Source organism: Camelus dromedarius, chromosome 7 (genome assembly GCF_036321535.1).
Source record: "Camelus dromedarius isolate mCamDro1 chromosome 7, mCamDro1.pat, whole genome shotgun sequence".
Taxonomy (NCBI): domain Eukaryota; kingdom Metazoa; phylum Chordata; class Mammalia; order Artiodactyla; family Camelidae; genus Camelus; species Camelus dromedarius.
The window spans coordinates 20,013,841-20,037,642 of record NC_087442.1 but is presented as its reverse complement, the minus strand read 5'-3'; the positions used below and the strand labels follow the sequence as shown (position 1 = coordinate 20,037,642).

General features: G+C 41.3%; 1 protein-coding gene across 1 annotated transcript; it reads left to right on the top strand.

Moving 5' to 3' along the window:
- The first annotated feature begins 2,135 nt into the window (after positions 1-2,135).
- On the top strand, positions 2,136-23,608 carry LOC105085436 (carboxypeptidase A2). The gene is given in 14 exon segments (XM_064487802.1): positions 2,136-2,224; positions 4,003-4,057; positions 4,059-4,107; positions 6,175-6,254; positions 6,930-7,019; positions 7,021-7,065; positions 7,671-7,766; positions 9,401-9,502; positions 11,507-11,605; positions 12,953-13,063; positions 14,206-14,296; positions 15,846-16,049; positions 18,129-18,218; positions 23,421-23,608. Coding segments are annotated over 14 exon segments (1,389 nt in total).
- Positions 23,609-23,802: the final 194 nt, after the last annotated feature.

Here is a 23,802-nt window from a genome sequence, read left to right as displayed (position 1 = left end):
ATATAGTATGATTTTTCCTATATATACATACCTATGATAAAGTTCTATTTACAAATTAGGCACAGTAAGAGATTAACAACAATAATTAATAACAAAATAGAACAGTTATAATAACATACTGTAATAAAAGTTATGTGGATATGGTCTTTCTCAAAATATCTTGTATAGATTTAATACCTTTCCATCTCAACTAAGCCCTTACCAATCACTGTAGCCGTAACTTCTGGAGTTTGAGGTGCTACAACAAAACTAGCACAATTTTCTTCCTTCACAATTTCACAGAAGATTCATTCTTGCTGTGAATCTGAGCAACCTCAGCATACAGTATTTTTTCTTTCCTTATTAGGTGGAGAACTTTCACAGTTTCCCCTAAAGGGAGCACTTTATGGCTTTGCTTTGGCTTATGCAAGTTGCCAGCATCACTACTCTTGCACTTTGGGGCCATTATTAAGTAAAATAAGGGGTACTTGAACACAAGCAAGGAGATACTGCGAAAGTATAACTGAGATGGCTACTCAGTGACTAACGGTTGGGATGCGTTGGACGAAAGGATGATCTTTGGCTTGAATGGGATGGAACAGAATGACAAGAGGTTTCATCTGGCTGCTCAGAATGGCATGCAATTTAAAATTATAAACTGTTTGTTTCTGGAAACTTCCATATGATATTTTTGGACCTCGGTTGACCTTGGGTAACTGAAACCCAGGAAAGCAAAACTACAGATAAGGGGGGACTATTGTACATAACCATTGAACATCTGTCAAAACAAAGCAATACCATAAGGTTTTAAAGTTGCCTTGCTCATGTGCGGCAGAGAATGGAGCAACTCTGATGTAATCTTTACCTTCCTTTGATGGAAAATTAGGTTTAAAATTTGGTTGACTGAAATTTGGAGCACATTTTTTTCCCCCAGACACTGTGATTTTGTGTATTTCCCAGTCAGAACACAGAAGTCTGTAATCCATGTTCTCAAATATATCATTAATAGTTTACTAATAGAGCTGTAGAACTCATTATACTATGAATAATAATGTTTCTGTGTGCAAAGGCATTCAGAGTTTTGATTTGGAAGTGATTTGGAGTCTGGTAACTCTACAGAAGGATTTAATTTGTAGTCCTGTCTCCCATGGTTCCGTTTAGTGTCTTGCTCTCCCTGCTATTAGGCTAGTCACTTCTGGGGTTAAAGGGCAAAAGTGAGAAGTGTGCCTAACATCATCAGTAATAAGAAGTAACATACCAGTAGGGCACTTTTTAAAAGAAAGCTATCATCTTTCTCTTTCTGAATTATAGCTTCCCCAGGGATAGGCTGATAAAGAGGTGGTTGGTCGAAAATGAACTTTTCCTAAGCTCAGTGGAAGTGCCTTGAATGACTGGACAATCCAGAGTATCAGATCCGTGACCCAGGGTCTGAGGATGCCTGCTCTACCCCTGATCACCCCTGGGGCTTTGTGTAAGTCACTTCCCCTTTTGGGGCCTCATTTCCTCATCTGCAAAGCAAGGGGACTTCAGTGATCTCTCTCCATCTGGAGATTTTCTCAGTGATTCTCAAAAACAGATTTTATTGGAGCTGATGGTTATATTGTTCATGATGTGGATTGTGATGATGGTTTCATGGTATATACATATGTCAAAAATTTTCAAACAGCATATTTTAAATATATGTACTTTATTGTATGTCTACAATATGTATATCTCAATACAGCTATCTAAAAAGCTGATTTTATCCAGCTTTTAGAATTGTGAGGCAGTAAAAAGAATGGTACTCTATTCTGATAAGGATCTGTTTATAGTCAGTAACAGAGAGAAACAAGAGGTGATTTCTGGAGTTTTCCCTACAGGCTCCTACTAAGGCTTTCTCCTCCTCCAACTTCTATTCATCTTTTAAAATGACTATTCTCATCTATTTCGGGAAATGTTCATTTTCTTCATCTCAGGCATCACCCCAGAGTCCTCTCCCTTCTTTGGACTGCCTGAACCACTGCAGCTCTAGACTCATCTGCACCATCTTTTTCAGGAAGAAAAGAGAGCCATTACGTACCTAACACTTACCGTGAACTCAACTCATTGGCTAGTACTTCTCAGCAAAAATTCCTCTTTGAAAGCATATTGTAAGGGGGATAAAACAAATTCTTACAATGAACTTCATGCATTATGACAGTTGGGTGAGGAAGTGCTGGGAGGCTGCTGTGGAGGTGGCTATCTGCCCCTCCTTTCGCACCTACTGGTAAGTCCCCTTTCCCTGACTTCTCCTATAACCAGTCAGGCACCAGTCACTCACCACAGACTCATGATTCTTCCACTGAAATAGCTCTTTGAGCCTATCTTGTACATTCCCTCTGCCACCACCCAGTCCAGATGCACCATTTTTAATCGGAATTTCTCCAGGAAGCTCCTTATTTGGCTGCCTGCTTGTATCTCTGTCCTGCAACCACCCTGCAAGATTCGTCATTCTCAACATCACCTTCAGCTATCACTTACCGGCTCAGAAACCTGAAGCTCTCCACTTGCCCCTTTCATCAGGTATAAACTCTTCTGCTTGGACTGGGAGGCCCTCCACCATCTAGCCCTTCTCATATCTTCTTCTTATATTCTACCTTCCCCATCACGTCCAGGGTCAGCTCTGCAAATTTCCTCCCAACCCAGTCATGTGCCATTATTTTCCTAGTTCTCTACCTTGATCGTGTTTCCCAAACACCAGAAATCCATGCTCTCCTCAGCAAATCCTATGCCCTAAGACTCAGCTCAGACCCCATCTTTTCCAAGAAGCTTTTACTGACTCTCCAAGTACATTAATTTCAGTTCATATGAACACTGTCTACCTGATACGTGCTGGGGACATGAGGGTGAACTATAGCCTTTGCCTCTTGGTTTCTTTCTTTTTCCTGACACCGAAGAGAATGAAAAACCCCAAAACACCATATATATACATTTCCTCTTAATGTAGGTACTTGAGAATTCTAATTCAGCAATTTAAAGTGTGTGCAGATGAAGAATTTGACGCACAGAGGAAAGTTGAAAATTTCCTTGTTTCTGTTGGTTGATTCTTGCTAGGGTGAATATAATGTATATAAATGACTAAAATGAGATAAAGTTTGATTCCTAAAAATAGATAGGTGTATTTTCTCCTTTTGCAATGAAGAACAAAGTCAGATTAATGTACACAGACAAGGAAATACCACCTTTGTTTAAAAAACCTTGTTTAAAAATCAAAATGTATGTTATAATTTAATGTTTGTTTAAGAAAAACCTCTAAAACATAGAAAGAAGACTGGAAAGATAGACACTAAATGGTTTTCTTTGGGTGGAGGATTTATTGGTGATTAAATAAAACACTTCCTTTTTATCCAAACTTCCTATAACAAGAATTTCGTTGTCATAATTAGAAAGTCATTTTCATTTTGGGAAAAAGCACAGGAACAGGGACATCAATTTGGTACAAATGCAGATGGATCACTTTAGAAACAGTCCAAACTTGAATATTAAAAGGCCTTCTGTTTCATTTTAATATAGAGTGAGGACTGGAATGGGCCATATCTATAGGGAGATTCAGCAGATGTGGATTAAGTGATTGCAGTGTTTCTGGGTAAACATAAAAATAAACAAATGAGCAAACTAATGGAATGTGATAGACAGGATGCATGAGTAATTACTATAAATGCTGTGCCCTTTTTTGTTTTTGGTCAGAGACCCAGAAAAGACTTTAACCTCTAGGTCTGTTAATCTGGCTTCTATCACTGGTTGGAGTTAGTGGCACTTAATGTTCTAAACCATAAATGCATGATTTAGCCTTGATATGCTCTAGCAAGTTTGTTTTCTTTCTATCAAAGTTTGTTATCTCATCATAGGAATGGAAATGTATGGATTGGTGATATCACACAGGTGGGTGTCTACAACCTTGAGAATTTGACATGTAGGTGGGAATTTTACTATGTGGGAATTCACTTGAGTTCTTAGACTGCCAACACATCAGCTGCAGCCGTGGTCCCTATAAATAAAGTGCAGGAGTGACATTGAATTCTGGACTCTTGGAAGACCCTTAACTATAAGACTGATCCTGTTTTTTTGGTGCCCCTTTTGGCCATATCTACTGTCAAGAAACATTTGTAGGTTAAGTTATGCTTTCTGGTGCCTGTTTGAATTTTGCTTACATGATTCACAGAGTCTCTCACTGGATTGTTGCAGAATAATGAGTGTTAAGTGTTCAGCATTTTCAGAGTTCTTTTAGATTTGGAGAGGGGTTACTGGGATAATAGGAATGAGTGATCAAAAGAGAGAGAGAGAGAGGAATGATATTTAAAGGAGAAAAACAAGAAGTGAAAACTGAACACATGCACCCTATTTCTCTCTATTCTTAATCATCCTCCCTGCTGATGCTCAGAAGGTAGGGATAACAGACATCAGTGAAAATAAAGCTGTTTGGTCATTTGTCTCAGTGCCATCTCAGTAAGTGACAAGTTGCTCTCCCACTTCCTCCATGTCAGCCCAAGTCCTTCCTATCTTCAGATCAAATGCTTAGACATTGGAACCTCATGAGGTGGGAGGCCCAAGGCTGCAGACTTCAGCCCAAATTCATCTATCACGGATCTGCAGGATCCATCTCTGTTCCAGAGTACTTTGGTTTCAAGATTCTGTGAAGAGCTTTAGGCAGCATTTCTTGAAGAGTGTTGCAGGGAACTAGCAAAGTAGCCAAATAAATTTGGCCTAAAAAATAGGCAGTCAAATAAATTTGGGAATCAGAGGGTTAAACAAATTATGGAATTTCTAGGAACTTTTACTAAATTAGTGTACATTGTAAATCTATAAGAGGGGGGATCTAGGTTGCTGCATCTGTCCATTTATTTTGATCATCAAACTCCTTCCCACCGTTTTTTTTGTTTGTTTTTTTTGTGCTGAGCAACTCAAAAGGTCTTAGAAGACACACCAGGAAATATTAACCCAATCAATGTATTACTTTTCCCAATGTCTTCCCATTTTAAAGGGAATCTATGGATTACCCAAAAGGAATGAGACTCAAATGGAAGAATTTTCAGACCATCTATGGCTGGTGGTACTGGAAGGCAGCAGAGACTTCAAGAGCATAGATCCTATCACTTATATATTCTAGTGGAGTTAAATGGAAATTGGATGGTACTTGGTTTCAGAAGACCTGGTTCTGGTCCTTCATTACAGCTCTCTGTACCAATCCCTTCCCCACTGCACAAATGGGCAGGGCAGTGATTCAGGAAGTCAGCCTACTCAGTGAAAGGAAGAGAGGAAAAACCTCTGTCATCAAGGAAGGGCTATAAGAATCCAGCTCTACTACTAGACTTTTTTCTAAGGATATGTGTTTGCTTGATTTGCAACTTCTCTTTCCTGCCAAGGTGTCCTTGATATCCTTTATTCCTCATTGTGTGTGTGTGTTTGTGTGTGTGTGTGTGTATATATAGAGAGAGACACCATGATTTATCTGGGTCCCAATTTTCCCTAGCCATACCCCAAGTTTGGGCCACATGAATGGGGTTTGGAGATGGAACTCTGATACACTTTAGCTAACAACAACAAAAACACCCTAGGTCTACCCAGATGTAAATTTAATTCCTCTTTTGAGGACTTTTAAGCACCAAATTAATTATTCTACTTTTTAAAAACCTTATTCTGAAAAACAGGAACAGATAAGTTTTAAAAGCCAATGCTTTATGAGCAGCAAGTGTTACTTGATAAATAATCATTAGCTAAAGGAAGGGTAACTTCACTGGCAAACTTCCTGCTAGGAGCAGGTACAGCTGTTAATTATTATTTAGATAATTGTTCCCTGGGGGAAGTAAAGCCATTATATCAACTCTTCCTTCTGGGGATGTGGGTCAGTATACTATTTATTAGTTTCTTGATTGTTAAAGAGATTATTGACTGCTGTATTAACCTTATACATGTGGAGACTGACAGGAGCAGAAAGCAACAGAAACAGTGCCCAGGCTTTTTTTTTAAGGTCATGTCTGTGGTTAACATTCTCTTTTTTTAAACCACTTTTTTTTTTGGCGGGGGGAATTATGTTTGTTTGTTTGTTTGTTTGTTTGTTTGTTTGTTTATTTATTTATTTAATGGAGGTACTGGGGATTGAACCTAGGACCTTGTGTTATGCTAAGCATGTGCTCTTCCACTGAGCTATACCTTCTCTGGGGTTACTATTCTTTAGAGGTCAAATCCTTGAGATCATACCAAGGAATGAAGAACAAATAAAAAATCTTGTGGAATTGGAGCCTAAAGAACATCTTCAGGTATCTGTCTTAGAGGGGACCTTTTTTTTCCCCCCAGTGTGAATACTCCATAAATAGACATGATGATTGTGGTCTCTTACTTTGGATTGTATCTTGTCTTCTCTGATGAGAAGCGTGGAATGCTAACTTATGGAGCTGGGATACAGAAAACCTGGGCTTTAGTCGCAGCTATGTGACATTGGGCAAGTCACCTATCTTCCCTGTGTCTCATTTTCCCATTCAATATGATGAGGATAAATATACCACTCTCTGTCTCACAGGTGTTTTGTAAAAATGAAAAGAGAAATTGAATGTGAAAGTCATTCAGAAAAATTGCTGAACACTTTTAATGCATTATTTCCCTTTAAAATAATTTACAGAATTAATATTCTGTTATGAAATGAATTGGATCACTTGAATGTCAACTGTTAAAAAAAACTGCTACAGTTTTAAATAATCTTTACCTTCTGCCAGTTTTAATATCTAACCATATAAGGGGAAAATTATATTACACATATGCTGATGCTTGGATATTTAAAAACCCTTCCAGCAATATCATAGTAATTCCACAATGATTTTAGCCTTATAGGCTTGAGGTAAAATAGATACAAATTGATTTCTTGAAATATACCCATGCTGAGCTGTCCGTTTCCCTGGAATGACCCACTCATTGCCTGGGCCTTTTATCCCTTACAGCTTAATTTCTGGAAATCACCCACCATCCCAGGAGAGACAGCCCATGTCCGAGTTCCCTTTGTCAGCATCCAGGCAGTCAAAGTTTTCTTAAGAGTCCCAGGGAATTGTTTATTTCATCATGATGGAAAGTGTTCAGGTGATTATTCCTCAGCCTACCCTTCCAGAGGCTTGCTGGTCCATATGAACTGAAGGTCCATCCTCTTTTATCCTTGGGTACCCTTGCCAGAGAAGGGACCTGTGGGTGCTACCAGGGCCTTCCTGCAGGCTGGGCTACCCCCGCAGAGTGAGTAGGAAGCCTCTGTCCCTCTCTTTTTTGCAGTTGGCACAAGTGAGATATGGTAATAAAAAATGTAATGGAAACGGCAGAAGAGAGTCTCTGGCATGAAATACAAAGTACAAACTGAAGAGTGTTAGTCAAAGTAGGTAAAAGTAAGATGTTATTCATTTACTTTTTAATTGGAGGTTACCTCAGACCCGGGGTTCCCAGAAAGGAAGAATGAGCCGTAAGACAGCCACACGACTATCATCCTACATTTGCAGCATCTGCCTGGCCAGAAATCTGTTTATGCCCTATCCCCTTTCAGGGTGCTGCCAGAATAAGGGAAAGGCATCACCCCAAAGCCTATAGAAGAGGGAGAGGAATGCTTGGGACTGGGAACTTGAGAATCACCATTTCCTTCACTATTATCGGTTCAAATGCATCACTGTAAACTAATCATAGGTATGATCGATTTATCTTAGGTTCTGTTGGACAAGAAGAATGAAGAAATGTTACTTTATCAGAGAAGAGAATGGAATGGTAGTTTCAACTTTGAGACTTATCGTATCTTGGAAGAGGTAGGTATTTCAAAATGAACATCAAAGAAACAGGGCATTCTCTTCTTCTGATAACAAGGCCTATACTTAAACTTGGTGATTTAATGGAAATTATTCTCACATTATTTCCTAACTTCTTAAAGTTTCTCTAGGATTTCACAGTCAGTATCAGTGTCACTGCCTTAAGGCAGGCCCCGAAGCCCACCTGTCCATCCCAGCAGGCACCTCATTTGGAAGTGTCCAGGAGTGGCTTAAGTGAGCACAAAACAGCCTTATGCTCATGCTGATTTCTGACCTGTGCCACCCACAAAGCCATTTGAGAGCTGTGTTTCATGGCTGCCACTGATGATGGAATCAGGGGACACCTTGATACCCCTCAACCTGCCAAATGCTCTCAGACCTCATGGCAGCAAAGTCTTGTGCAGCGTCTTTTCTGTCTTTCCTGTTTTGTTGGTGTGAAGAATGCCCCCTTCCTCCACCTGGGTCACCTTGACAGTGCTGCACTTGCCTCTGCGACACACAGCTTTTCTTGGGGGCCACAGGGGTGTATTTGCACTGATTTGGAGAGGGGCAGGGGAGGGGAAGGATTGAGGAGATGGGGGTTGGGAGGTTAAGGGGAGAGGTGGGGGATTAGGAAAGAGCCAGTGAGCAGCCTAATTCCCCCAAACCAGCAATTCTAAAACACAAATAACTCTGAAAACAATCTTTCCCCTCTGAAAAAAAAAAAATTGAATTTGTTTTGTGGCAAACTCTGAGCTGACCTAAACTCATTTAGGGGCAAAATCTGACCTGAACTAACTTGCTGCTCATGTGTTTCACTGTCAGAAATATTAACATAGTTGAATATGGAGCACCGCCCATGTGTAATATACAGTGTATCTTCCTACCTTTCTTAATTTGAAGTAGGTATGGCCCCTAAGGATTTCAGATAAAGGATAGTGGACCAGTACAAATAGTGAGGGAGAAAAGAGAGTGATGGAAACAAGATGCTCTCTCTCCTTTGCCTGGCCTTACAAATTGGTGTCTGTGTCTAGCCGAGAGCAAATGCTGGCAACAGCTGGAGGAGCCGTTCTCAGGCCGTTCACTCTCCAGACACGCCCAGACATGTCTCGATACCAGCAATGGACACAGCTTGGGTGCCCCAGCTGCACAGCATTTCAATCAGCCCTGCAAATAGGAGCCAGAGTAGCAGGTAGCCGAAGTGCCTCTGAGGCAGGCACCCAGGTTGTCCCGGCCATAACTGCCCTTCTGTGTTTTGTAGCGCCTGCCTCTAAATACACTTGTTTGTTTGTTTGGTTTTCTGTACCACTACCATTTGTGTTCCTCTGCTAGTGAAGGCAAGCAGCTTTCTGGCTGGGGAAGTTCCTTCTCATAGCTGGGCTGAGGCAAGCCAGATCAGTTCCATTTTATTTGAATCACAAAACTGTAAAGAGCTGGCTCCCCTGCTGCAAAATGGCTTCCTCTTTTCCAGCCCCTGTAGTTGCCCAGGGACTCATCATCTCTTAGCTTTGACTCCAGCGTCCCCAGTCCCACAGCATCTGCCGGGCTGCCCTCTCCAGTCCCCAAGGGAATGGAAATGGAGGAGAGAGAAAAGTCACTAATGGATGCATCAGATTATTCATCTGCAAATGTCTATTTCATTTTAAACATTCCATATTTCTCAAGAAATGAATAACCTCGTTGCTGAGCACCCTGGTCTAGGGCGCAAAGTGAACATTGGCTATCCTTTTGAAAACCGGCTCATGAACGTACTCAAGGTACACAGGTGCAGTGCTGGTTTTTCCTCTCCATGCTTCTAGAAACCTGCTCCTCCCAGGCGGGCCGTCTGTCCCAGCTCTGGCTGCAGAGCGGTTCCTTTTTCCTTCCCCTTCCTAACCAGTCCTTGCTGGTTTTGAGTATCCACCTCCCCACTACCCCCACCCTTCTTTCTTTTCTTTTTCTCTTAACTGCACAAGCTGACCCAGGTCTGCAGGAGTGAATTAATGCTCTCATCTTGATAGATTTGCTCGCAGGAAAACAGGCGTATGCGCCAATAGGAACAGAGGAAGGGGGAGGCGGTGCGGGCCCCAGGGTGAGGGGGGGTATGGGGGTATGGGTGGGGGAAGTGGTGCAGGGCCCCAGGGTGAGCACGGGGATGGGGGAGGTATTCTGTAATTAATCAAGATAGGAGTTCTGTGTCTTGTTTTTCTTTTTCTCTTTTTCTTGTTTTAAAACCAAGTGAATAGAAAAGAAAGGAAAAGAAAAAAGAAAAGAAAAAGCTCCAAGTACTTGCCGGAGCCGCGTTTAAAACCCAGGGTTCTCACAGTGAGCAGGGTGACAGGCAATTAAATGGCAGGGGCAGCTAACCGGCAGAGGCTAATGTCCATAAACGCAGGTATTTTAAAGGTGCTAACCGGAAAAGGTTAGGGTTTTACTCCAACTTCTAACTTCTGACAACAGTTTTAATGCTGATAGTTTCAGGCTTTTTCACCTTGCATTGAAAAAGAGTGAAAGTTATTTCCCCAGATTTCCTAGAAAGAGTTTGTTAAGGAAAAAAAAATAATGTCACAACTCCCTGCTAAATTTGGAAACGTTATGGCTGAGAACCAACGGACTTGCTGGGACAGATGGATTTTTCCAGAGCGGTTTTCCCAAAGCAGGTCTGGGAGGAGTGGTTCCCCTACTTCATGACACCGTGGCACGTTTGCTCATATTTACTACCTTATTTTCTTTCTGTTTCCTTTTCCCGTTTTCTCCTACAGCTGGGTCAGGAAACCCCAGATTCTCCTTACCCTTGGATTTTCCTGGCCTTTCCTTCTCCCAGGTGGTTTGTGGTTGAGAATATTGTTTTCCAAAGTTCCCCACTTTTCTACATTTGAGCTCTTTGAAGGAAAAAGTGGGAAAGACATTAAACTAAAACTCTCAAAACGCATGAAATGTAATTTTTAGCAAGGATTTGCATTTCTCATTTACCTTATCTGCGATGTTTAGAATGCTGCACAAAGATAGAAGTTGATGGTGCAGAAATAATCTTTTCCTCCCCATTTACTGATCCAATTGGCAAAGCCACTGTTCCAAATAAAACTGAGTCACTTAGATCATAAAATTTAAACTCTGGAAAGCACCTCCAGAGCCTACCATCCTGTTTTTATGAAAGACTCAAAAGGTTATCACAAGCCTTTTTATTAAAAAAATACAATCATTGCAAAAAATGGAAAACAGAAACAAACAAAAAATGAAAAACATCCCCATTTTACAATTCCGCAACTATGAGATGATAGCTATTAACATTTTGTTGTTTATCTTTCTAGCTTGTATCTTTTCCTCCCCCTCCCTTTTTCTCCTGTTTGTGTGTACTCATATATATATATATATATATATATATATATATATATATATATACACACACACACATATATATATATATACACATGAGCTAGCCTTTTCAAAAATAAAAACGGCATCATACTATTCTGTAGTATTTTAAAAAATTTACAACGTATGATGAACATATTTTCATGTCATCACATTATCTGCAGTGATCTTTTTTTAACAAACATCAAAGCATGCCCCTCTTGTTAGCCTGCATTTAAGTTTGCATTAAGAGGACCAGAAAAATCATGTTAAATGAGAAGAGTTAATCAACAGCATTACTGTCTACACCCTCTCCTTCTCAACCACATCAAGTACAAAAAGAGGGACTGACAAGGCCTCAGGGAAAAGAGAGGGGACGAGGGGTCTGGGGCAGTGTAGCCGTTCACATTTCCATGCTTGTTTTGCAGTTCAGCACTGGAGGAGACAAGCTGGCCATCTGGCTAGGGGCCGGGATCCATGCCTGGGAGTGGGTTACACAACTTAGTTCACCGTGGACAGCAAGTAAAGTCGTTTTTGCCCCAAATTCCCTGATTATTTTGTCTTTCTGGGGTCAGGCCCTGTCTACCCACACAGCAGTCCCTGTGGTCCTAATGGCTAACACTCTCAGCCCAAGCCCTTCTTTTGTTACACAGGCAGGAAGTGGACCCATTCAAACCTTTTTTAGTATCCCCCAACCCGCCCCCAGGACCCTGACACAGGCCCCCCTCCCCTGGCCTGCTGGCCACTGTGTGCTCTGTTAAAAGATTCCAAGAGCTAGAAGAGGTTGAGAGGGTGGCAAGTAAGGACCCCAGGAGTCAGATTTCAGCATAAGAACAGACTAGAGAAAAATCGCTTTGCTGCCTGGAGCTCTGAGGGCTGAGGCATGATGTACTAGAAATCTGTAAAATCGCAGAAGGGACTCAGATAGCATACATAAACAGCTGCTAGGAGAGTTTACTTTGACCCATAGATCCAAAGTGGAACTTGTTAAGGATTTTTGGGTTGTTCTGAAAATTTTCCAAATCCGATTTTGAAGTTAGGGTGTAGCAATACCTCTCTTCCACGTGTTCATTGGAATTAGAGTCAGGACACTGCACTAGGTGTGACCTAGTCTGGTATTTCTTTAGTAATTCAGAAGTGACACACTATAAATCAGAATGTTAATTCATGAGCAAAGGAAATCAATCCACATCAGATCATTCAAGCATGTGCAACCACGTGCATACTGGCTGATACATTTTTCCCTTCAATTAAAATGCGGTTACCTTTAGGGTATTATGAAATGGATATTTAACAGTTGAATAATAATGCCTTAGGATGGCTGAGCACAGGAAATGAATAAATTTTAATCCAGCGGAAACTTCAACTCTACTGCAATTGATCGCAAGTAGAAATGCAGTTCCCCAAATGGAATTTAACCGGTTCTCTGGATCTTTAGAAAAGTCTCTGCATATTTAAGTAATCTGATGTTGGTTGTGAGTACTTTTAGAAAGCTACATAGCCTGTGTGGTGCTTAAGGAAAACTGAAAAAATTTCTCTGGTTCATAGATCCCTCTAAGCCACGTACACCATTGCCCACCATTGCAAAATCCCTCACCAGAATTAATAGGAAGAAACCTGCCCTTGAGAGGGAATGGGTAAGTGATATCTGATTTTTATTTAATGTAAGTAAATTATTCCTACTGGAAGTAAAAGTATCAACATTGGCATATTAAACACATTAACAGGAGATTGGGCTGGAGGGCTCCCATTTTCCAGCAGTGAGTGATACCTAGTTCATGTTTTGAAAAAACACATTGACTTAATATTCTCTCCAGTGTTTCCTGGCAAAAAGGGAGTATGAGGTTGACATATATGTTGTTGTCTCTGCTCAGATTGCCTCTGATTATGGAAATGATCCATCCATTACTTTGATTTTGGATATAATGGATGTCTTCCTGTTGCCAGTCACCAACCCAGATGGCTATGTGCTCTCTCAAACCAAAGTAAGCCTGGACTTTTTCTCTTCAAGAGGCATCTGAGGAGATGTGTCGGAACTTCAAAACAGAATAAAAGCAATCTTTCTGTTCTTGATTTATCCTAAACGGAATGCTTAATCTCTCAGTAGTGGCCCTGAATTGAGGCATATAGTGGAGTTTATAATCACTTCTTTTTCCAACACACGATATGTTTCCGTATTCCCTCGGTCAGAGCCCATTTCAGCTGTTATGCTGGGCTATTAGTGTTCAGTGTTCACCGTGAGTCACCTAGGAGATTTGTTCCAATTATCTTTGCGTTTTTGTGGTAGGATTGATAGAAAAGCGGAGGCGGACGTTACCTGCTGACAATTAGATTGCTGTAGGATTTAGGTAGGCAGTACAATGCATCTGGCATTTTACTTACAATCTGTAGAAGCAATCCTCTGTAATATCACAAAAAGGAGTTATGAAGTTTTTTTTTCTTTTAAAATCTCATTACAAAACACCATTATGGCAACTGTGACCCCACATATATTCAAAATGTATCAGAACTTCAAATTTATTTTTGGGGAGAGCCTACTACGATGACATTTTTCAACGTGTGTTCAAAAGGAACTTGTACAAATGCTAGTACTCATCTCATGAGATACCCTGTGAATAAAGGATTTCATAGTCAAGTTTGGGAAATAACGCCCACTGTATCCCTCTCTTGAAGCTTCATAAAAAATATTAAGTATTAAAAAAAAACCCAAAACCCCCTTAGAAGTTCTGAAGTAAATTAACCAATTTAACCCTGTTATTCCCCCCCCAAATTCTGTCACAGAACCCTCACTCTCTCCCCACATTTATTTTGTTTTGTTTTTGTTTTTGTTTGTTATTGTTAACATTTAACAGGAATGGGGTTCTATGGAAAATGGTTTGGCAGGTATTCATTTGAGGAGATGGGGGTTTATTTACTTCTCGCCCTGGTGAGACAGCTGAGAAGCTCCAAGCAGAATGCTGTCTGAGGACTGCTGGTCCCTCTGTGGGCAAGGGAAATCAGTGCAATTCCGAAGGGGCCTTCGTGGGAGACAGAGAGGGAAATGAACAGAATTCTAAAGGAACCTACTCATCAGACTGAATGGCCGTCTTTTTTTTTTTCTGTATTCTCTTTCTGTTGTATTTTAAAGACTCATATGTACCGGAAGACCCGATCCAAGTTATCTGGAAGCCTCTGTGTTGGTGTTGATCCTAAATGGAACTGGGACACAGGTTTTGGAGGTGAGCACAGGGACTTGCCCCCAAAGATAGTCAGATGTTGTCTGGCCAACAAGCTATTTGCATGGCTCTGCATTGCTGTCAGCCTGCTAAGTCCCTTCATGATTGAAGCCATTTAAGAACCTATTTGAAAGACTCTAAATTCCCTTCACAGGCACACGGTGCTGTCACTGAGCTCTGAGGGTCATTTAGTAGCTTTTGTCTCACATCTTGGTTTTCCCACAAGCTGTATCTTGGCTCAGCTTCTGAGCTTCCAGAGCAAGACTTTGCGCTGTGGCGGGCGGCCTCAGGAAGCCCTGAACCAACCACTAGAGGGGGTTGGGATCTAGTTGGAGGAGAAGCATTACATCATCTATGGATGCTTCGAGAAAGAAAACTAGAATGAAGTACAAATAAGATTAAGAAATTGATTTTCAAATAAATTCAAAGAGAAAATACTTGCTTCTCTGCCTTTGTTGACTTGCAGCTCTGATTTTTCAGGGTCTAGTGCAAGGCTGATGAGGGGAGTGCTCCTTTATACTTTCAGGCATCAGTTAAAATCTCTTATGTTTCTGTAATCACAGAATTGAAATTTGTTTGGTTTTTCCTCATTAGGTGTGATAACAGTGAGGCTAGAAACTGTCTTTTTCGCTATAGTAGTCCTAATGCCTAGCACAGTGTCTGGCACATAGAAGGCAGTCACTAAATATTTGTAAGACAAATGAATTAATGAGTCACTGAACTAAGAAAGGAGACAGGGAACTGTGACAGGATATGGATGAATGGCAACTTCATTCATTGTTTTTATAATAGGTTTTTTTTTTTTTAGTGTAAGAAAAAAAAATCAAAGCATCAGATTCAAAATACAGAACAATTTTTAGCAATTCAAATTCAAATTTTTTCCTGGAATAGTGTTCTTATTAAATAATCTTAAAATGAGGCAACAGATTGTATATATACTTTGTTCATATCATTTAGAGACCCTGGGGAATCCTAACCTCTACTCATCCCTTTGGAGTTTCTCTAGCATTCGGAGCCCTGACCAGGCACAGTGGGCCCACTTTAGTGTTCATGAGTAACTCTAGTTGCTGAGAAAATAAAGGCCAAAGATAGCCTTGTTGTGACTTCCTCACTGCAGAAAGAATATCAGAGCTTCCTTGCATTTGTGGCTTTGTGACTTAGAAGTACAGATACATAGAATCTTCTACTCTTGGGCTCTAAGAATTGGAAGAAATCCCAGAAAATGAGCTTGCTCAACTCCCACCCAAGGCAGGAATTCCATCTATAATATTAAATCTAGCTTTTCTTCCAACAACTCCCACAGAGGGGAGATGATCTAATTTGACAGCTCTTTCTGCCATATAGTGGAACCATGTTTTTAAAGAAGAGAGATGTGTCCACACTCTTCCCGTTAGGTCTCCTGACTATGTCTTTAGGTAGCAACTCAACCTAATACAATGATGATCTTGATTTGATTTCCAGAGGAGGAATTGAGTGACACATGGTAACTGCCTCCACACAGTGTCTCCTTAAAGCTCAGTGTTCTCACTGGGCCGCTTCTGCATCTGGTCAGGACCTGGGGCTAACAACAACTCTTGCTCTAATTCATACCATCGACCCAGTGCCAACTCTGAAGTTGAAGTGAAATCCTTAGAGGACTTCACCAAGAGTCATGGAGAAGTCAAGGCTATCATTACTCTCCACAGCTATTCCCAGCTCTTCCTGTTCCCCTGGGTGTATGCATGTGCCGAGTCACATAACTTTGATGAGTTGGAAAGTTTCTGAAACTTCATTTCAGCTCAGCCACAACGTCCATGGTGTGGACAAGTAAGTTTTATAAAGGAAGGTGTTGAGATGGGGTGTACTAGTGACTGGTTACAAAGATAAGTGAGACATAATATATTCAGCCACTGAGAAGACTGTGACACAGACAAAGGTTTGAAAGACTGGTCATGGACTTTACTAAATTAAATTTCCTTGGGAAATAGAATTCATGAGATTATTGTTGCCTTAATCTAGATAAGCAGGAACCTCATTTGACCATAAATTCTCAAGATGTGTTTTCCATTGCTTAGGAAATGACCACTTGGATTTGGACTTGAGGTTGTTGGATCTATAGTCAGTTGCTCTATGCTAAGCAATGCTTCCTTCCAGCTCTTTGCCTCATACCTTCCTCGTGTCTTTGGCTCTGTGATCTATCATCATGCTGCACTGGAATATGTTGGGCGTGAAACACTCACTTCCCTAAGGTATCACTTGATACCCTCCATCATCTCTTCTGTTTCAGGAATGAGTCAACTGGTGGCAGCCTTAAATCAGATGGTGACATCTCAGGAGACAGCTTACAATTGAGCAAGAGCAATCCCCAGCTGAGGAGAATGTGCAAATATTTCCAATTTGGCTTTTAGGCTTGGTTTTGAAACCCATATGTTAGAGATAAGCCCTGAGATAGAACCTTTTGGTCAGTTTACTCTCAAGCAGATTGTTGTCAGCAGCTAGCAGAAATGGAATAGATTATTCCAATTCAGGTGTATCTTTCATCTCATTAGTTGGATTTTAGCTCCCATAAGGCAGTTTTCAGTGTTTTGATGGTGAATATTATCACTCAGAGTTGAATTAGGGGAAAAAGAATGTCAGGGCTGAATGTCAAAAGTACTTTTAGTAGATTTGGATATCCTTAAATTATCCAAACCTGGTGCTTAAATCTCTGCCAGATAGTCATCCAGCCTATAATTGGATAGCTCTCTACCTCCAAGGGAGCCCATTCCATTTTGGGGCAGATTTGATTGTTTGAGTTCTTTTTTTATAGAGAGCCCAAACCTTCTCCTTATTTACCAGCCCTGGTTTATTGTCTTGCTACAGAGAGCAAGTTTGTTTCCCTCTGAGAAGCAAATTTATTAATTATTTGAAGATTAGTAACCTACTTCTCCTAGATTTTTCCTTATTCCTGCTAAATACCTCCATCCCTTTAAGCACTCAGAATATGCTCCCAACTTCCCTCATTCTGGTTGCTGTTTTCCAAACATGCTTTGGTTTGTCTGTGTTCTTTAAGGGCAGCACCCAGAAGTGAATGTAAAACTTGTGTTGTGGGTTAACAAGCACAGAGCAGAGCGTGACCATAACTGCCCTCATCCCGACTGTGGACTTCTGCTCATACAGTTGAGGGTCACATTAGTTTTTGGCAGTGGTGTTGTGCTGTTGACTCATGCTGGGCTTATTGACAAGCGAAACCCCCAGGCTCTCTGAGGATTCTGCTGAGCCAGTTTTCCCCCATCTGGTAATTGTACAGTTGTTTTCCTGGACCCAAGTTCAAGACCTTACATTTATCCCTAGCAAGGACAGTAAAGCCTCAATCAGTCAAAATTGGAACCTTCAAATAATGGAAAATATTTTCCTGAGCTCTACTGCTTGGAAAAAGAGACAGTCATAGGGAAATAAGTCAATGTAGGGATCCAGTAAAAAAACAAAAACAAAATAAAAAACAAAAACAAATCCCCAAAAACCCCAACAACTTCCTGGGTACATCCTTGGGTCAGTACACATTCTCTTTAGCCCCTTACTCTCACCCAGTTTCCTTCTACAGGGAGAGCTGGTGGCAAAGTAATGACCTTCATGTATTTATTGCAAACACATGAATGATCAAATAAACAATGAGTGTCTTCATGTTGTATTTTCAGAGCCAGAAGAGGTGAATTTGTGCTTGCTTTTCAGTGAAAATGATTGAAACTAAAAGGGCTTTTACTTAGTTAACCAGAGAGTCCAGGTCATCAGACTGTCCCATTCTACATTCTGCCTTTGGGCTTCTGTTCTTCCAAGAGACAAGCATTATCTACCCACCTTTCATTGTTTCTCTCAGTAAAGAATGAAGTGGCCCAAGAGAATGCCCAGTCTCTGTCAAGCCTGCACGGCACCACGTACAAAATGGGACCTGTCTGTTTACTCATGTGTAAGTATCTAGTGTGTTTTCACAAATGACCCAGTAAGATAGCAGGCACCATGTGATTTTGGGTCAAAGCCTTTAAATGCCAAGATGTAAAATGGATTGGCCGTAGCAATGCATGGAACCCAGCTTTACCCAATTTTCCTCAGTAAGGCTAGATCTCTTCCATGAGATACTTCCAATGTGATACCTACAACAAAGAACTTCCTTACATATTTGAGTTATCTGCTCTCTACTCTGCTTATCTTGATCCTTACAGCTCACTCTCATTATGTAGAATCTCTTTGCCTGAAAATGGGCCTTTATTAAGTCTTGTTCCTAAGTCACCACTTTTATTAATTACCCAGTTTCTTGGCTAAGAGGGGCTCACACCCTAAGTAGACCCATGGACTGTGTGTAGGGACAGAATGGGTGTGACTCTTTAAGAGGACCCAGAGATTTCAGTGGATAGACTGTTGCAGCCACCTGCCCAGGAAGAGTTTGGGGAGACAAAGAGGAGGGCAAGTTAGGAATAATGGCAGTGTCAGGAATAAAGCTGGGGAGCCTGCAGTCAGACTTTCTGAGGCTCTTGTCTCCCAGAGTGAATCAGTGTAAAAACAAGAAACAGTTGCAATGGTATGAGAAATCCTAATGCACCTTCATGCATATTCTTAGTCCCCCAAAGGAATCCCCCTACTTCCTTATGGACAAAGCCAGAAACTCAGGACCCCACACTTGAATGCTCAGTTCGCTGATGCTCCCATGCCCATGGATCCTTTGGAAACAAATGCCTCTTATAGGCACCCACTGTGTTCAACACACTTTTATTGAGCATATACTATGTGCTAATCATTATGCCAAGTACTGGAGACATAATGAACCCATAGAGAACCCACTGTTTAATATGGGAGATGAATGGGAAGACAAACAAACTTTAGTATGATACGTGCAATAACAGGCTCATGGTACAAAAGTATTAGAAAGTTGGGGGGATTTGATTTCATCCAGGAAGAGGGCAGAATTTTGAAGGCAGGATTTTGAAGTCTAGAGAAAGGGAAGAGGAATGGAGCATTCTGACTCATTAACAGCACATGCAAAAGCACAGACATGTGAAACTGCATGACGGGCTCTGTGAACTACAAGGAGGAATGAAAAGTGTTAAGAAGGGGAGTGGAGGGAGTTCACATTTTTATGTGCCGTATTAAAGAATTTAGGTTTTAACTGAAAGGATTCTGGAAGCTGTTGGAGAGTTCTCAGCAGGTCAGTGAGTGCACCGAGGCATGATGTTTTAGATAAAACACATTAGCAGCAGTGTGGAGGATGTGGTGAGGATGGACTAGAAGTAGGAACATTCCACAGGAAGTGTAGGGAGAGTTCAGGGGAGAGGTGATGGCCCATACTACAGCAGTGCCAGTGAGGATGGAAGGGAGACATTTAAGAGGCTTTTTGTCATTTATTAGGAGGGAGGAGTTTCTCATCGATGGTCCCTGAATGGTGCCATTAACTGAGGGAGGCATCCAGGAAGGTGAAGGAGGGGTGGGCTTGAAAAGAGAATGACTTCAGCTCTGGACATATGGAAGTTGAGATAACTGTGGTGTTTTCAAGTGGAGATGTCCTGCAGGCTTTGGTCTACATGGCCCTGGGATTCTGCAGAGAGAGAGAGATTGAGATTGAGATTTAAGGGTAGTTGACATACAGAGGATGGTTGGAACAGGTGAGTAAGGAGATCATTTAGAGTGGGAAGAGCCCTGGGTGGAGAAGGGGAGCTGTTAGACAGCAGAAGGGGTTAGCAGTGAGGGAAGACACACAACAGGGATAGGCAGAGAGGTCGAGAACCTTGGATTTTAGAAACCTGGAAAGCAGCAATTGTTGGAAAGGAGGCAGTGGTTAACAATGACCAAAAGGCCACAAAAGGTCAGATATGACAAGGACAAAACATTTACCATCGGGTTTTTATCCCTAGCTTATGGTGACCTTAACCAGAGCAGTTTCAGAAGAGTGGTGAGGGTAACTGGAAGAGTACAAGGGATGAGGGAGAAGGGAGGCCGGGTGAGGAGCTTGGATGAGAAAGGAAGGAGAAGGAGGAATGGAGAGTTTTGTTTTTGAGCTGAGAGATTTGTTTATTGACTGTGGGAAAAGGACCAATAGAGGTAGAGAGGTGGAAGATACAGAAGAGAGAAATGACTGAGGCAGTGCCGTTCTAGAAAGGGGGGAGGAGGGGCAAGAACGGAACAAACAGAGGTGGCCAGATCAGGCTTGAACAAGAGAAGAGAGTCTGCAGACATGCTGGGGGCACCAACATAACTCTATTTAGAAGGGTGGTGGTGGGAATCTAGCAGAATGCACACTTGTTAGTCATGATTTTCTTAATGGGAGTCTTGGAGAGCAGAGGAGTAATCGTTTACTCACCACATCTAAAACACCTAATGGAAACCCCAAAACTACTGATTTGGTAATATTTCAGACCATGAAAGTTTCTTTTTCTTTGAGGTTATGGTTTTCACTCTCTCTCTCTTTCTTGCTATTACGATGCATTTGAAAAGTTCATAGAAAAAACAATCTAGTAATAATCACACTTTATTGTCAGTTTCAACTTAATTAAACAGCAATATGTTTACAGCAATGTATTTATCTAGTTGTAGTCAATGTCTGTGTTCTATTTTGTGTCCAGCCTTTTTTGTTTAACATCATTTCCTGTATAGTTTTATGTATTTCCATTCTAGGTATTTGTTATTCCATGATATGGCTATATCCCAGTTACAGGGCCTTTGGATTATTTTGACTTTTTGCTAAATAGTGCTACTATGAACACATTGATATAGTCTCCTTTTTCTTTTAGATGATTCTCAAGTCAAAGGTAGTGAACAGCTTTGGAGCTCTTGCTACAAAATTTTTAGGCTATTTTCTGGGAAGATATGCTTACAATTGTCCAGACCTTTTTAACTGTGTTCCAAGTGAGATTGTCCTGGGAGGACCTCAAGGAGAAGGGCCCTCTGAGTGGTGGCAGTGGGAAGGAAGGCCATGATAGCCACTTGAGGCTGGGAAATACATGTTTTCTCTGGTTGGCCACCTCCGAATGGAGGCTAGAGTTCAGAATGTCAGCAGAATGGTATCACTTGCCCTCGAGACCCACACTCAGCCGTTTTATTACAAGGAATCTAGTTCTCCACTTCTCTTGTCTGAGGTATTCACAAGTAAAGTAGACCTCGAAAGGCTGACATTTAGTATGTTTTTCTTGGTAAAGTCATAGATGTTCAAGATAGTTCTATTAAGCAAATGTCAGGTTAAGTATAGGGTTTGCTGTCTGATCTTTTGTAACCTGCCCTTTAATGGTCAGGCAGGTCGTGGCTGCATTTCTGTCCACAGCTGATCTGTTATCCTTAATCCTGGCCTCATTCCAGCTTAGACAAGCACTGCAAAGAACAAGGACTTTTTGCTTCCTGCCCTGGATTGGTATGCAGCTCTGGGCTAAATATTTGCTTCACTCCTCAAGAGGTAACTGAACTGTGGTGGATGAGACATTTCTGGGAAGTTTCTTATTTAGTAGGGGCTATGAGGAGCTGCACCACAACAGGTGTTTGGTCCAAGAAAAATTGTTACGTGAGTTCTTTCTCAGAGAGGTGTGGGGGGAAAAACACAGACCTTGGGTGAGAAGTCTGGGTTTGAGTTACAGCTCTGTCACTTTGGAACCAAGTAACCTTGGGTAGGTTACTCATCTTCCCTTGGTTTCTTCACTTGTGAAATGGATTGTTGAGAGGCTCTAAAGATAGAATGTAGAGTAAAAGAGCTTTTCTAACTCTAAGGCACTATATATATGTTTCTCATTAGTTTCCTGGTGAGCTACTCTCCTCCAGATACCTCTGATCCTTAATGTGGCCCAACTTTTTTAGTCATTTATTCATAATGATGATTATAATCATAACCGACATTTACTGAATGCTTACTCTACAGACATTAGAGTAATGTCCAGCTCCTTCACTTAGTCTCTCAGTTTCCTTATCTGTAAAATAAGAATAATACTGGAATCTATCTCATGACCCAGGTGGGGATTAAATGATCCAATTTTAGCATAATGTCTAACATATTTAACAGAAGCACTCAACAAGGGACAGAATCATAAACATTATATTATCCCATTTAATTCTCACTGACCTGTGAAATAAGTAATATTATTATCCCTATTTGATGGAAGAAGCATTTGGGACTCAGGTAAATGACTGCCTTAGGACACTAATGATTTGCAGAATCAGGATTCAATCTGAAGCCAGTATTTGGTTCACTGTCGACCTCTTAGTGGGATCCTCTGTGTCGTGTAGCCACACCAGAGGTATAGGTTAGTAATTTTGGTACCCAGGAAGATTCAGTTCAAGTCAGAAACCATTTGGTTTACCAGGTGCTACCAGTGCTACTGTGGGTGAAAGCAAAGACACAGACACAAGAATTCTTATTGTTAATTCCCAGTATTAACCATTAGTCCTACTTTTCCCTGGTACAACCTGCCTGGTCTTCCCCTTTGCTCAGCCCCATTATTTGGGACTAGGTGACTTCCTCCATCTCTGCCCCATCCATCTCGTCCATTTGGCCTCTACCTGCCCTCCCTGGGAGAGGCCTCAGAGCTGGTCCATTGCTCAGCTCTTCTGAGTCATGATTGCCACAAGTCCTTTAGGCTAATACTACATTCTTTTATCATCTGTCATGTCAGTGGCCACACATTACACAGGTGCACATTACTCTGTTTAAGCCATTATGTATAGGTGCTGGGCATGTTATTCGATATAAGAACAAAGCCTGCTCCACGCTTTGTTAAAAGTCCCCTGAGAGTAGGGACAAACTCTCTTCTATTTGTAATCCCTCCTCTCCCACTAGAGAAAACAGTGTCTATACCTAGCACTCAACTAAAGAAGGAAGTGGTGTGGCCTCCCTAAGGTGTAGAAGATGCCAATTAGGAGAGCAGACAGGATTCCAAATGGGTGGGCGAAGCCAGAGGCTCCTAAGAACACCAAGGGAAAGCTAAGTATAGTCTCTATTTGAATAACACCTTTTGCTTTTCAAATTAATCTTGTAGTTTTTCATAAGCATGGCCCTCTACCAAGCTATCCCTGTGCTCAAGGTCCATGCAAATAGGGGCCTGACTTATTTTTGATAATGGTGGAACTTAATAGAGGTTACATAGCTATGAGAGGCCAGTAGGAATAGCATAACCGGATTTTATCTTCATTTGCCCTTCAGACCAAGGCAGTGGAGGAAGCATTGACTGGTTCAATGACTCTGGCATCAAATACTCATTTGTCTTTGCACTGAGAGATACAGGTCTATATGGCTTCCTCCTGCTGGCCAATCAGACCTTGCCCACAGCAAAAGGGACCTGGCTAGGCTTGAAGACAATCATGGAGCATATTCAAGACCATCCCTACTAGGGCTCTGGAAAATAAATACCATTAAAAGCTCTTTGGTTTGAAGCAAAGTTGGATTGGCCTCATTCCTTTTTCTAATCCTAATCTAGGAGCATTATTTCTTTGATTTATGTTGCCCTAAAACACAGTAGATCACTGAGCTGTACCCCTTTATCTTTTTCTTTTTTTTAAATCCCATTCTGAGCAAAATGCTCCCA